Source organism: Frieseomelitta varia, unplaced genomic scaffold, assembly GCF_011392965.1.
Source record: "Frieseomelitta varia isolate USP_RPSP 00005682 unplaced genomic scaffold, Fvar_1.2 scaffold_5, whole genome shotgun sequence".
NCBI classification, from domain to species: domain Eukaryota; kingdom Metazoa; phylum Arthropoda; class Insecta; order Hymenoptera; family Apidae; genus Frieseomelitta; species Frieseomelitta varia.
The window spans coordinates 1,050-16,580 of NW_025110256.1; the positions used below are offsets into that span (position 1 = coordinate 1,050).

General features: G+C 41.1%; 3 protein-coding genes and 1 long non-coding RNA gene across 4 annotated transcripts in view; 3 read left to right on the forward strand and 1 right to left on the reverse strand.

Annotated features, from left to right (window-relative positions):
* Positions 1-3,058, forward strand: part of LOC122533159 — a 3,632-nt gene extending 574 nt beyond the window's left edge. Inside the window, exons 2-3 of the mRNA XM_043662596.1 lie at positions 1,567-2,381; positions 2,542-3,058. Coding sequence (XP_043518531.1) covers positions 1,567-2,381; positions 2,542-3,058 — 1,332 coding nt within the window. The remainder of the gene's footprint in view (positions 1-1,566; positions 2,382-2,541) is intronic.
* Positions 3,059-3,169: 111 nt separating this feature from the next.
* Positions 3,170-4,851, forward strand: LOC122533164 (pre-mRNA-splicing regulator female-lethal(2)D-like). Its single transcript, XM_043662600.1, has 2 exons — positions 3,170-3,585; positions 3,679-4,851. Exons 1-2 carry the CDS (start codon positions 3,170-3,172, stop codon positions 3,716-3,718), a joined length of 456 nt encoding a protein of 151 aa, XP_043518535.1. The 3' UTR covers positions 3,719-4,851.
* A 2,712-nt stretch (positions 4,852-7,563) lies between these two features.
* Positions 7,564-11,993, reverse strand: LOC122533165. The gene is made up of 3 exons (XR_006307651.1): positions 11,446-11,993; positions 10,211-11,207; positions 7,564-10,114 (listed from the first exon to the last, which is right to left on the reverse strand). It is a non-coding gene; the product is annotated as an uncharacterized LOC122533165 (long non-coding RNA).
* A 641-nt stretch (positions 11,994-12,634) lies between these two features.
* LOC122533162 (solute carrier family 52, riboflavin transporter, member 3-A) lies at positions 12,635-15,513 on the forward strand. The gene is made up of 2 exons (XM_043662598.1): positions 12,635-13,446; positions 13,540-15,513. The coding sequence occupies exons 1-2, from the start codon at positions 13,214-13,216 to the stop codon at positions 14,621-14,623; spliced, it is 1,317 nt and encodes a 438-aa protein (XP_043518533.1). The 5' UTR covers positions 12,635-13,213; the 3' UTR covers positions 14,624-15,513.
* Positions 15,514-15,531: the final 18 nt, after the last annotated feature.

A 15,531-nucleotide genomic window follows, 5' to 3' on the forward strand; every position in this document is an offset into this window, starting at 1 on the left:
GGGGGGGGGGGGGGGGCGAGCGAACTCTGATTGCTTTGGTAAATGGGCCGCGCGCGTGCCAAAATATGCCGCGATTAACTCGATAATTACGTAACGATAATATCGGGGGATTAATGGAGCAGAACCGTTAATGATTCGGCCGTTTATTTAATCGGCAATCCTTGGGAGAGATGGCGCTGCTTCGTTTTTTTTTCTTTTTTTTTTCTTTTTTTTTTTTGGTAGAAACGAAAGGAACGATACTCAATGGAGGGTTTCGATGAAAGGTGGGTTTCGAGGAGAGCCTCGATGAAAATTAACAAGGTGACGCGTTCGGGACTGAAATAGATCAATTGACATTTTTTTTCTTCAAAATCGATCAATTTCCTTCCTTTTTCTTTCCTTTTTCTTGAAAATCGATTAAAAACAAAAAGTCGAAGATTGACAAAGCGATGCGTTCGTGACTGAAATAGATCAATTTCCTTCTTTTTCTTGAAAATCAACTAAAAACAAAAAATCGAAAATTAACAAAGTGATGCTTCATACTGAAATAGACTAATTTTCTTCCTTTTCTTGTCTTTTTCTTGAAAATCGACTAAAAACTAAAAATCGAAAATTGACAAAGTGATACGTTCGTGACTGAAATAGATCAATTTCCGTCCTTTTCTTTTCTTTTTCTTGAAAATCGACTAAAAACTAAAAGTCGAAAATTAACAAAGTGATACGTTCGCGACTGAAATAGATCAATTTCCTTCTTTTTCTTTAAAATCGATTATAAACTAACAGTCGAAAATTAACAAAATGGTGCGTTCGTAACTGAAATAAATCAATTTCCTTTCTTTTCTTTTCTTTTTCTTGAAAATCGACTAAAAACTAAAAGTCGAAAATTAACAAAATGATACTTCGTACTGAGATAAATCAATTTCCCTCTTTTTCTTTTCTTTTTCTTGAAAATCGATTAAAAGCTGAAAATCGAAAATTAAGAAAGTGATGTGTTCATGACTGAAATAGATCAATTTCCGTCCTTTTCTTTTCTTTTTCTTGAAAATCGATTAAAAACTAAAAGTCGAAAATTAACAAAGTGATACGTTCGTGACTGAAATAGATCAGTTTTTTCTTTTTTTTGTCTTTTTCTTGAAAATCGACTAAAAACTAAAAGTCGAAAATTAACAAAGTGATACGTTCGTGACTGAAATAAATCAATTTCCTCTCTTTTCTTTTCATTTTCTTGAAAATCGACTAAAAACTAAAAGTCGAAAATTAACAAAGTGATACGTTCGTGACTGAAATAGATCAATTTCCTTCTTTTTCTTTAAACTCGATTATAAACTAAAAGTCGAAAATTAACAAAATGATGCGTTCGTGACTGAAATAAATCAATTTCCTTTCTTTTCTTTTCATTTTCTTGAAAATCGATTAAAACCTAAAAGTCGAAAATTGACAAACTAACTGAAATAGATCAATGTCCTTCCTTTCCTTTCCTTTCTCTCGAACAAATCGGCTGAAAACTAAAATAATCGGTCATAATAGAAGCTAACACTCTGAAAGGTTGTGTTTTACAGCGTCGAGTGATGCCGGTCGCGCTTCTAGGTTCTAGGTGCGTATCTAGTATGGCGCGGTGCATCGAGAAACCTACGGGTCTACGTGGACTTCACGTTCACGCTGCTGAATCGGGAGCACTTCTCGATGAACGAGGGTTTCTCCGGCAAGCGGGTGAAGTTCACGTACGAGGCGCCGGCCCAGGGCAACCGGAACTACATCCCGGTCTCGGACCTGTACAACCGGAACTTCGCCGACACGAACGGCGAGTTTCAGCTGGAGCTGTCGATGGCGAACGTGAGGACCGTCTACATGACCGACCTCAAGATGCCCAGCAGCACGTTCTCCGCGGGACAATCGAAGCCTAACAAGCTGGAAACCGATTACTTTCCGTTCGGTGGCTTCGACTGGAACCTGGTCATCTATCCGCACGGCAACAAGGAGCTGGAGGGTTATCGCGGCGGGCACGACGCCGGCATCAGCGTCTACCTGATGAGAATGAGCGGCTTCGACCATCGGTGCCGAGTGAGATACAGCGTGGCGTTGGGCGAGGGTGATCGGAGGATCGATTCCGGCCAGCTCGAGGACCTGTCCGACGCGGAGCGATGCGGCTTCGGCTGGCACACGCGGGTCAGGTGGTCGGAAATCGCGCACAAAGGCGTGCTACGGGTCTCACTCGAGATGGTGGAAGCTAGGACCATCTGCGAAGTGGCGGTGCAGGCACGAGGGCCGTCGGTCCTCCCGGCGACGCCCTGTTACGATCGCGACAACCAAGCCTGGATGATTCGCGCCGATTTGCACTCGGACACCGTCAGGCTGCATCTCGTCTACAAGGACATTCACAACGTTCCGCGGAATCATTTGAGGTTGGTTGGACAATTAACTACTACTAACAGAGAGAATCGAGCAAAGTATCGTGTGTTTTTAGTTTAGTAATAAATGCGGGCTTTAATTTCTTGAGTTTTGCGACGAGGCGAAACGACGTTGATATTTGATCGACGGTTCGTTGACTTTTGTCGACGATAGGTACGTGAGCTGGTCGGCGTATCTGCTCCGGGACGAGGAGCCGATCAGCCTGCCGGGTGGTCCGTTCAGTCGCTACTACGCGCAAGAGTCCACCGACGAGGGTATCATCATGGAGACGAATCTGGATACGAACGAGGTGAAGGAGAATCATTGCCCGTTCCTCACGGACAAGGGGCAGCTGAGGATCCGGCTGGAGTGGAACGAGAGCCACCTACTGTTCCAGGCGACCTACCACAAGTACGACGACGTGTGCCGCATCCACAATCAGCAGATGAGACGGGAGATCGCCTCGCTGCAAGCGGAGAACTACAGCCTGGAGAAGCAGCTGTTCAGCTACCAAAAGAGCCTGGCGTACACGCAGGCGCAGCAGCAGCAGCAACAACAACAGCAGCAGCAGCAACAACATCAACAGCAGCAGCAGCAGCAACCGCAGCCACCGCACCAGAATCAGCAACATCACGGTGGTCATCAGGCTCACCTGGAGAGATCCGCGTCGACGGACACCGAATATGCCTGACAAGTGGAACAGCAGACGACACACCCGAACGAGCTGCCAGCCGCCAGTTGCCGGCGACAATTGCCCATCGTGCACGAGGACGATCGCCGCGTTCACCAGAACCTCGTCCGAATGATGGATCGACGATTGAGCAACGTGCAGCTTCAGCAACGGCTGTACGAATCAGAGACGGTCTGTCAGCAACGATACGAGGACGGTTCGCCGCGTCAGAGTATCGTCGATCAGACAGCGGAGTTGTCTCCTTCAACTCCTCCCCCTGGTCCACCTCTTCCTCTTCCTCTTCCTCTTCCTCTTCCTCTTCCTCCTCATCATCAGCATCATCATCATCGTCATCATCACCATCAGCATTATCACCACCGTCATCATCAACAACAACAACAACAACAACAACAACAACAACAACAGCAACAACAACAACACGCTCGTCCGAGTATCGTGCAGCAACCCAAGTCGGCGCGATCCAGCGTGGGCAGGTCGGACAGCGGCTCGGATCGTGGAAACGATCGTTACACCGGCTACTATTTGGGGTACGTCGGTCAGGCAGCGCACAAAAGACGTAGGACAACTTTCTGGGAGACCCTGACGGGTCTTGTGTGCTCATTGGGCGCTTTGGCTTCCAGGGCTGCCAAGATGGCCACCAGACGGGGCGAGCCACTTTGAAGAAGCATAAGCGCGTTCTCGCGGACCAGTGGACTGGTACGTTTTACGTTTGGCATCGTGACGCGGTGGTTGTCGTTGTTGAACACGTTCCGGAGAATGGAACGTGTCGCACGCGAGAGAGAAAAAATGAGAGAGAGAGTGAAAGTTGGGGGGTAAACGGAGAGGAAAAAGATCGTCGATGATCGACCAGTAGGTGTACGATAGTCACAGATTATCAGACCAAGAGTGTCAACTATCGTTTCGTATATTCGTCGTCGCGTTTGATGGAAATCCTCGAGGAAATCTCCGTATTTTCGAGGACAGAGAAGAACGACAACGTTGAGGCGATGTTGAGCGGGAAAGAGGAACGACAGAACAGGGAGATGCCAGCAGCGAATGTGCGACAATAAACGAAAGCAAGAGGACGAGATGAGGCAGCGTGCGAGCTCCGATGGTACCGTTCGCGCGATTACTTTTTGTCCATTGTTCTTTTTTCTTTTCTTTCCTTTTCTTCCTTTTCTTCTTCTTCTTCTTCTTCTTCTTCTTCTTCTTCTTCTTCTTCTTCTTCTTCTTCTTCGTTTTCTTTTCTCTCCTTCTTTTCGGGTCGTTCAAGTCCGATTTAAAGATCCATCGGAGAAAATATTTCTCGGCTGAACGGGAGCAACGCGGCCTACTCGGAGCTGTTGTTTGTTTCGGGGAGCCACGGCAACGCAGGAACCAGGATGGTTTCTCACGTCACAAACGGGGCAAACATGTCGATTCGAGAGTTGGTGAAATTTTACAATACGTATACGTACACTTTGGGCAGGGACGAAAAAAACCGGCGAGAGGTGCCGGATTTGAAGCAGGAAAAACAACGGGAAAGAGGGCAAAGGTCTCACCCCTCGAGATTGCGAATTCCATCGTACACGTACGTGAATAATAATTCTATCTACTACTTTGTCAATTTGCTAAGGGAAGAGAAGAAACAAAACGAAAAAAAAAAAAAAAAAAACCTATTTTCCTCTAAAGACTTTTTTCACCTATCGTCTACGACTTCTTTGATAATAATTAATAAAGAATCCGTGCGTGGCGTAGTCGTAACACAGCGTAACTTATTATGGTAGAATACTTACACGTAAATAAAAAGAAAAAAAAAAAGAAAAAAAACGAATGCAAACAACAAGAGTTTAACAACAACAACAACAACAATATTAATAAATGATACTTTAGAGTGCAGTCGATGTTATATAAACCCGAAAGTAGGGACAAAATGAATGGCACGTTACCGAGCAATCGACGTGGTACAACCATAACCATAAGTCTTTACACTCGTTTGCCATACACGCACATACACGCACAGACACACACAGGCATTAACGTTCGTACTCGACCATTTTTCGGCCTTTTCCATGAGAAACGAAAAGGCCAAAAGAGACCAGGGTAAAAAACGAAACAACAACAACCAAACAAAAAAAAAAAAACAGAAAAAAAAAACGATGCGAACGATCCGTGTCAATTTTTTTGTCACGTCCCGTCGTCTCGATTCATTTGCGTATTATCGTACGGGGGGGGGGGGGGGGGGGTGTAAAGTTCGTTAATTTCTCTCGTCACATAGTATTCAATATCTATACATATGTATCGTATATGTGTGTCAAATCTACTGTAGTACATATCTCTTTATCACGTTCGGCGATCGATTCCCACCGATTTCCCGATCGATTCTCGTTGGTAATAAATACGCGTACGATGTATTGTTCTTCCTCGGAAACTTAGCAATTGCCCAGTCGCCCGTTTTCCTCGATGAAACGTGCAATTTGCGTTGCCGAGAGAAATTAACGAACGAATTGGAAAATGATGGAAAGTGGAGGGAAAGAAGCACGAACAACAACGTGCCACGTGTACGCCACTTACAGAGATATGGAACAGCTATACCAGTTTTATCGTTCCTCGAAGGTACACGAAAGCCACGTTTCTCCAGCCACTCTGGCCACGTTCTATACCGTACCTGTACCAGTATATATTATCTAGTGTCACCGTACCGTGCGAGGTCTTGGACTTGTTATTGCACTTTTCCAGCCACTTCGCGTCGCGCGCTTATAATCTCTGCACGGTTTTATCTTCAAATACGGGACGACACTCGACAATTGTCAGCTCTCTCTTCTCCGCCGAAAATGTGTTGTTTCCTCTTGCTTCATCTTTGAAGGAATTTCTCACTTCCGTCTCTCCCCTGCTCGATCTTCGAAACACCCATGTTTTCCTGTATAGCCTCTGCGTGATCACCCAATTCCAAATTGCTCGTGTCGCTACGAGAACCCCAAAGCAGCTTGTCCCACGCTTCGATTCTCCCTGAGGCAATCACAGATACTGGACAAAGTCCCGTGTACCTAAGTAGTACGAACCAGTACGAACGACCGCTAGATACCTCTTCCTTTCCTCCTTCTTTTCCACCGTCTGGGTAATCAGCAGTCCTTCGTCCTTTGCACCCGAGCCTCAAGCAAACGCCTGCATTTCCTCCTGTTACCACGTCCAATTGTTTTTTCCACGTACGTACGTTTCCTTTTGTTGATCGGCTCTGTACGATATCGATCCTCCTCCGGGACGATGGTGCAAGGAGAGATTCTACAACCGATTCTTACTGGCGACGTGACGTCCCATTTGAAGGTATCGTATTTCCACTGCTATCTGCATTCTCCGTGTAATCGTAGCTGTAAATAACCGTCGTGCACACCGAGACGCATTTCAGGCTACAATCGGTACCAGAAAACGATCGATACGCCACCAGTCGCGTCGATTCAAACGCCGCGTGTACGTTTAAGCGGTTATTCCAGTGTGAAGTGCGTGTTTTTTTTTTTTTTTTTTTTTTTTTTTTTTTTTTTAACTTTATTGGGGAATTTTCTTTGCAAAGAAACTATTATACCTTTTGCAGTCAAATTGACTAGACGTTTCGAAATATTTTTCGAGACAAAAGAAGTTGAGATTAGTGGCGCTGCATACTCTCAAACGTCTCACGGTGTCCACGATTCCGGCGATTCTGCTTGTCGGAAATAAAAAAAAACAAACAACGCGAATGTTCCTCAATTAGTATGTAGTTTGGCTATAGCAGGTACCAAAACGAACGAGAAAAGTCGGTAATTAAAATACAGTGGCGATACTTTGTAGTTCGATTATCGATTTTTGCATGTTTTTGTCAAACTTCGGAAGCCTAGAAAAATATAAAAAATAGAATTCTCTTGGTTGATTCTGGTAGGGGGGCTATATATCACACATGTACTAAACGTGTGCTTAAAATTTTGAGTCAATTGGTCAAGTAGATTTTGAGATATCATGGACACCGTTCTGAGGGACATAGTTTCCAGAAAAAATGCCTTTAAAGTTTGACGCTGGTCGTCGTGTCCTTCAAACAACCATAACTTCGTTAATTTTAAGAGTTCACACGTAAGGTTACAGAGATTTATTTTTGAAACTATGTCCTTTGAGAATATGCAAAAAAAAAAAAAGGAAAGAAAATCGATTGTTTTTTCAAAAGTTCACACTGGAATACTCCCTTAAACGGAACAGCGACCGGCGTGAAGGACTCGCGTACCGCCATGTCCTGCGATTAAAAGCATCACACCGTGAAAGTTGATGCCAATCCACGCGGAATCTCCATGTGCGCCTAATTGCCACGTCTCCTACGTTCCACGTCTCGTTACGTTGAATTCCTCTTCACGCTCGTCTTGCCTCTCAGTTTCAAGAGATCTTCACCATCCACTTTATATTAATTAGACTATGAAACGTTTCGAATGAAATTTATATGACAAATGACTTTTTCGCGTTGCATTTTTTTTCTTTTTTTCCTTTTTATTTTAGGCGACATACTGAATTGTGAAGGATCGCGCGTCGATGCTTTTAATCGAAGGTCGCGCGCGCCGATCGAGAGAGAAAAAAAGAGGAAACATGAAAGTTGTATCCATCGTCTGAGATGTAGCGGATTTTCTGTAGGTATACTTTGTACATACGCGACATTCGTGTTAAACAGAAAGTGAAAACAAGAGATACGTTGTGCCTACGTATGACGCGCGAAGCGAGAAAGAACGGCTTTCGAAGGCGGATCGTACGATCGAAGCTCATCGTTTCGTTTTCTGAACGTTTCGTTTTCTCCCTCGGCTGTACACTTTATTTCGCAATGCCGCGTGTTTAAATTATCGTATACCGAAATTCCCGATAATCTACCCGCTGCTATCTGCTCTAACTTTCAGCGTGATTTCCACTCGAAGGCCAGCGATAATCGCGGTAAAAATTTATATTCGCGCAGCACTTCGCTAATGACGTTCTAATCTGTCTTTGGTGGTCGAACCAAGGTCAGGAAAAGTCCGCTCGATACGACTGACGATAAGAACAATAAATAACTCGTTTCAGTAATTACCTCATTTTTATCTCTGTGAGTCACGACTGCTGCGGAGGATCCCTCCCTTCGGGCGAGTCAGCGAGAAATTTACTCGATTTTCCACGACGAGAACGGCCGTGCCGAGATCCCCGCGAAATCCTATTTCCATTTTAATATGGCGCCCACTTAAATTCATATAGCCGGCCGAGATTACGTTTTCGTCCGTGCTTCTTTTTAATTTTCGCGCGACGACAAAGACGTCTGTAAAGTACGTTCGAGGAGCTGGTTGGAAGAAAGAAAGAAAAGGAAGAGTTTGTTGAGTCTCTGTCGCACGTCTTTGAGAAGGGACGTGGAAGTAGAAAAAAACAACGAAACGATGAACGAAAGAGACGATCGTGCGGTCTCCTCGATGATTGAACGAACGCCTGTGGAGAGATGAACGGTCGGATATAAACACAATATATTTACGTGTAAACACGTTCCCGTAAACGTAATAGAGAAGAAATGCAGCGCACGCGCTTCCCACGTCAGTTACTCCGAGTCAAAATTTTCTTATCTGACGTACAGTCAGTTTGTACAGGACCACCGGACGTAAGTAGATGCGTCTCCGAAGTTTCGTCACATCTCTCGCCCAGTGGCCACAACGATCCTCGAGCTTGGCTCCGATCGATGTCAATCGAAGAGAACGATCGCGGCGAAACGTCGGCGAAAATTCAGAAAATGTCGACGACCAGACCAAGTTCGAGGAGCTTTTTATCGGCGACAAGAGACCGATTGTAATCTAATGTCATGTTGTATTGTTGTGTAATTTGTCAGATTTTATCGATCGTAAGCGTCCTCTGCGTCCGCAGGGAACGTTAAAGAAACGGAACCGTTTATAGGAAATCTCTCTCTCGTGTGTCCCTCCTCGCCAGTCTAAACTCTCCTGTCTCACGATTTTCAATTTTCTATCGAAAACGCTTGCGACAGGCGTGACAGCAGCTCTGACAATCGCATCTAATCCGATCGAACGAATGAAATTCACGCGTCTGTCAGCACGATAAACCCGCGATTTCCGCTTTGGCGCGTTCTAACACTAATTGATGCTATCACGCTCGATGAATGTCGCGCGACACCTGGCTCGATTTGTCAATGTCTCTCTGTAACAAAACAATGCGCACGATGTAAGTACGACGGCCAGGCTAAACGACAGTCTAATGGTCTAACGAGCTACAGCTTTGGCCATGGTGAAGAAAGCCAGATACTCGAATACCTGGAATGTTCCGTCGAATGTTCTATCCAATATTCAGGAGCGCATAGCAGATGCATATCTAGATGTTTCGGATATCTAAAGTAACAGGCATTTCGGTTACAACTGCAATTGCAAATCAATTTTCGACAACGATTTTAAACAACTTTAGAGCAACTTTTTCCTGTTTGTTGTGCTATCTGGAAAATTACATTATGCCGGTGATATAATGACGCAACGTCCCGTCATGCGATACACAATACACATGGATCTAGTGATTTGGTGGAATTTTGAACACGTACATTGAAAATAGCACGATCTTAATCTCCCACGTGTCGTCGACATTAGCGAGCAACCAAACACGCTTCCAAGTCCTCGTGCCCGCGATTCGGCTCGGCACTTCAGTCAATTAAAACTCATTCTCGCGAGGGCCGGGTGCGGGCCAGAGAAACGCACAACACCAAGCGGAATTACATACACGTAACTATACGCTTCGATAAGTACATATATATCTATGTAATAGACACTTCTCGGAATTTATCATCGACGATGTCAGTCGGGTCAGGGAGCTTCGTTTCTCTTTGTCTCTTCAGCGTTGCACTTGATTAACATCATCTCTTATCTTCTTCGTATCTCCTAGCCATCTTGCATGTACATTTCTTTTTGTCTCTTGTCTGCATCTGTTCCTTTGATTAGGAGAAGGTCGTTTCGCGATCTCTGGTCCCTTGCGTCAGCGTGGGTCAATTGAACTCATTTTCTTTATGGAAATCGATGCGTGACGCGCCAAGCGCCCCGACATCATTGCGTGTCCGACAATCGTTCGAAAGATCGACCGTGCCTTCTGAAAAGATTGTCGAAAATATCTGTTTAGAGCCGTTGGGATATAGATTTCCAACGTTTGGAAACGAGAGAGTTACGGGGGGAAAATTGAGAATACCTTAAGCGACCAGAACGGATGAAACGATGGTGATTCATGAGCTTTTTGTTCCGGCTATGTAAATATCGAACATCGGCCTCTTAGCCGCTCGCTCTCCGAATCCTAGCCGATATTGCTCTTTCCACTCCAACGTCGCATAATTAATTTTTGTCCATCGATATTCCGCGTCTGTAACTCTTTTCAACGATGCCGACGGGTCACGGCATGCCGAGGGACGTTAATATCGGTGTCTGGCTCCAGGCTATCGGTTTTCCTTAAAAGCCAGATATGAAATATGAAAGATGTAACGGCCAGCACATATGTATGTACATAGAAATATATATGCATGCATCGACCGCCCGAGAAAACTCTGGAAAATTCACGAAAACCTATAGGGATTTGTTGATTATTTACTCGCAGCTACATCATCGTGCTCTCTTCTTTACATCGATTCTTGCTCATTTCAGTTGCTCAGCTTCTCCGTGGTAATTCACTACGATAATTTTGCATTCCGCGTTCATTTTTGCTTGCTCTGTCATTATAGTTTACGTTGAACATCGCTATCTTTCCCTCCAAATGAATGAAACGACGCTCCGTAACCCGACTTGGCGAACGATGATGATGATGATGACGAACGATATCGATTAAGATTCCCGGTCGAAACATCAGAAAGCCGATCCTATCACACACCGTTGAATTTGTTTCGGAGAACTTGTTTTTATTAGAGTTCCACGTGAGAACATCGTGGCGCGCTGACGGACGATGACACCATAAAACAATATCAATTTTCTCTAGTGTATTTTCGCGGTAAGCACCGCCTCACTTGTTAGCTCACAAACCACAATCGCCTGCGAAGCGAATTTTCATTGCTCGGAATAATTTCTCACGATGTATATTTTTCTCGATGCTGCTCCGATCGGGGCATGTACAAATCACGTTTTTTCTTAATGACGGAACTCTCTCTCTCTCTTTCGTGTTACGTTACGCTGTCCTTCCACCAAGTATCGTCATCTATCTCCTATGCGAGTGATTAAGAAAAAGGAAAAAAGAATCGTTTGTTTAAAAATAAGATAATAAACTGACAAGTGATAAACGACAATTGATTCGTAAAACAATCGTCGATCGCCACGTGCATTTATATTTTTTTATGATATACTTCCGATAACCTACGACCCGGAAAAAATGAATCGAGCAGAAAGAAAAGAGCATCCAAAATATAAATACGCGTGTGCGTATGTACGTATGTATATACTTACATGCGTATGTTAATTTTCGGCGATAATCCGTAACACGACGACTCGAGAGAGTTTGTCAAACGATCTAATCGAGCGTTTCCTTTTTCAGCTTTTACCCTTACGACTCTTTTTCGATTGATGTATGTTCGTACTTTTTATGCACGATGTAAACACAACAACCTTTTGCGCAACAACCTTTTTCATGCGTGTGATCTATTTGAGAGAAAAAAGATACAAAAAAAAAAAAAACAGAAAAAAAAGAATTAAAAAAAAATGCGAATGCAAAACCGTCATATATTTCTCAGAGTTTTGAGACATATACTAATGTACTTAAACCATCTGTGAGTCTGCCTCGTCTTTTATAAAGTTCTTGCTATATTCAATCAATGGTGGTATTTATTTATCCTCCCCGTTTGACATTTCAGTAATTTTACGATAGATAGTGTTGCCAGTCATCATTGTTTCAGTTCCATGCATATTTGTGTACACGTGGCACACATACACGTATACATATGCGTACAGAGTGTACTCACTTTCTTCTTGCTTTAAAAAACTTGTGTTCAATTATATTTCACCTGTTGACATTCGATCTAATAATTTTAAACGGTATCAATACTATCATATAGTTATATACATACATACATACATACATACTTATCAGAGAAATATTTTAAATATGCTTGATGCTTCGTTGCATTTTTCATTGAATAGAACAGCATGTACCAAGTAATTACAGTAATTCATTTAAAACATGGAATGACAAGTGAATTGCGCAATTTCTGGAAAGCAATTTAAAGAACGAAGTTGACTATCTTCTTAAGAAACAAACTTCCGCTATCCCCTCCAACCTATCCCCTCCCATTTTTCCGCAAAAGATATCACAAAAGTTTTAATTGTTTCTTTTATTAATGCGTATTATCAAGTCCAAAAAGAAATATAAGAATTGATGTCATTTCTAAATATATATATATATATACATATCCGACGATATGTCGATATCAATATGATATGTAGTAAAACAATAGATTTGTCCGATAATTGACCATCAATTATTAAAAACGATAGTCGTGTTACAACCGCGACAATTTACAGATTGCCACATCATAATTTTGTCACATAAAATATTGCCACCACGACTGTATTTACATATCTTTCTCCAACAATTTTTTTCCAACACGCAATTGCATAAACGTCGAGTTATTACTACATACATATCTAGATAGTGTATATACGCGCATGTAGCGAACTAAGTGGATTCAATCGGTTCTCTCTGTCGTGACTGCAACGTTTATCTGTGATTTAAGGTTATGTTCCCTATAAAAAGAAAGAAGAAAAATGTCTTGAAACGGTGTTAACGCTTTGTGACTTTACAAATTTATTACCTAATTTTCTATGGACTTTTATTTAAAAAGAAAATCTCTCTTCGGATGTGAAACTCACGTCAAGCATTTATGTCAAGAAACAGACGATTACAACGAATACTTCATCTCAGCATCAAAACTTGAATAATTGTGTTGCTAATATATGGAATGAATGATTTCTCTGGTAATTGATGTATTATTTTAATAAACATCGTATTTAATAAGACCTCTTTAGAGGTTATACGTTCGAACATAAAGTGATTTGTTACACATATTTATATCGAATATAAAGGAAAAATAATTTGATTCATATCACAGACACTGTGTGTACGTATTATCGGTGAAATAGTTTTTACAAAAACAAAACGGCGGCAGAAAAGGAAAAAATTCATCAACAAGGTCATTTGGTCTACTTAGACCCACTGTTGATGAATGACAGAAGACAGAACATGTTGAGCCAAAGATTAAGTAACAGAAGGTTATTAGTTGACCTGCTTGCACTGATGTTTGGTCTTGGTGCATGGGTTGGTATAAATGGTATATATGTTCAGCTACCACTTCTTGTAAACAATGCTCCAGAAGGATGGAGCCTTCCAGCACATATGGTTATGCTAGTACAATTTGCCAACTTGGGACCAATACTATATACATTGTATATAAAGTATGTATATTGAAAATGATGTTTCTACTTTATAATGTACAAATTCCAAGTTGCTAAATATACATGTATCATTTTTTCTTTTGTTTGTTTTAGATATAGTAAATGGGCATGTGATAAGTACATTACATATGTCCTTTTAGCAGCAGGAGCACTGTCCACTATTATATTAGCTTTCGTATATGATAAAACTACCATAATATTTAGCAATGAGCATTCCACTGCTCTATTGTTATTGATGTTTGTAACTGCAATTGTCGGATGTACGAGTTCAGTTCTTTTCATGCCATACATGAGGAACTATAGAGAAATTTATTTAGTGTCCTATCTTGTAGGAGAAGGACTTAGCGGATTTGTGCCAAGTTTGGTGGCATTAATCCAAGGTGTTGGTGGAAATCCAGAATGCTTGAATAATACTGCAGCAGACTCTACTCACGTAGAACTCACACCATACTATCCAGAACCCAGATTTTCAAGTCAGACTTTTTTTATCTTTATCGGTACTTTGTTATTCTTGTGTTACTTAGCATTCTTAGGGTTGAACAATTTGTCCATTGCCATTGGAGAACGTGTGAAACATCCAACAAACATGGAAACGTTACCAACAGATACAAGAGCACCTCCTAGTTATAAGACCAATGCTAGTTGGACAATGTCTAAGCAAATGTATTTATATTTATTGATTATGATGGCATTGGTTTGCTTCCTAGGTAATGGTACATTACCAAGTATTCAATCTTATTCTTGTTTACCATATGGAAATGTTGCGTATCATTTAACTGTTACATTGTCATCTATGGCTGGTCCATTGGCAATGTGTCTAGGTTTTATTATAAAAATGCCAAAAGTGAATTTCCTCACTGGTCTCACCGTTATTGTTATAGTACTTTCTAGTTTTGTTTGCTTTCTAGCTCTTGAATCTCCTACACCACCTTTTCAATTCAGTTGGGTTGGTGAATTTCTAGTAGTTCTATCTTGGATATTAATTAGTGGTTTAATAGGATTTATAAAATTGGGTATCACAACATTGTTTAGACCTGATCCCGGTAGGGGTCTATATTATACTGGTGTTGCAACTCAAATTGGATCATTGATAGGAGCAATAATAACATTTGTTTTAGTTAATCATGCAAAATTATTCCATTCTTATTCGCCTTGTTCAATGACTCAAGTGCATTGACGTTTAATACAAACAATTCTCTTAGTGAAAATTATCTAAAATTATTAATTGGAAGAACGAAATATATTTTTTAGCTCTGTTGTCTATCATAATTATATGTGGTCTAATCATACAAGGTCTAATCGTTTTTAAATACCATAAATTTAGGGGTTGGGTCTACACAAGTAGGAATCATGTTAGATTTTATAATTTCAATATTAGCCAGATCAATTGCAATTTCAAAGTTGAATTTTGTATATTAAATCTGCCCGTACTGGAAAGTATTAAGGAAGAAAGCCATGAATGTTTGAAACAAACAATTCAAATGGTTTAAGACAAATAGTTAAAGTGCATTTTTGTCCCAATTATGAGCTTGATTCATCTGAATGTATAAGACATTAATGTACTTAAAAAACAGCTTTATATATTTAAAAAAATTATTATATATGTAAATAGATGAATGTATTTTTTAAATTCTAAATTTAAAATGTGCAATTATGATATATTTATTATAGCATATTTGTCTGGATATCTTTGATATCAGAGAGACATGTCACAATGAGTACTGTAAAGCCCAAATTAGTTTTATTACAAAGATGTACAATGTTTAATTCTACAATGTTATACAACTTATCTCATAGATTAGGATATTAAAACATACTTAATGGGAAACTCAATTATCATTAAGTCAATTGGAGCAGGTATGATTAGTCAAATTTCTTATTTTATCTGATAAACTTTACTGCATGGATTAAGGAAGAACTGAAACCAGGCATCTCACGACTTCATCATATCAGTTCTTCTGACATGATTATACCAAATACTGTACAATCTTGATCAATAATATTATATTTTTCTTTTTCCTTTTTTAATAATTTTGTAAATTATACAAAACATAAAGTGAGATTTTTAGTGAAAATTATTTATTA

Coding starts and splice junctions, on each gene's coding strand:
- LOC122533162 (XM_043662598.1), top strand. CDS start 13,214: ATGAATGACAGAAGACAGAACATGTTGAGCCAAAGATTAAGTAACAGA. Junction 13,447..13,539: donor CTATATACATTGTATATAAA/GTATGTATATTG, acceptor TGTTTGTTTTAG/ATATAGTAAATGGGCATGTG.
- LOC122533164 (XM_043662600.1), top strand. CDS start 3,170: ATGATGGATCGACGATTGAGCAACGTGCAGCTTCAGCAACGGCTGTAC. Junction 3,586..3,678: donor TACACCGGCTACTATTTGGG/GTACGTCGGTCA, acceptor TTTGGCTTCCAG/GGCTGCCAAGATGGCCACCA.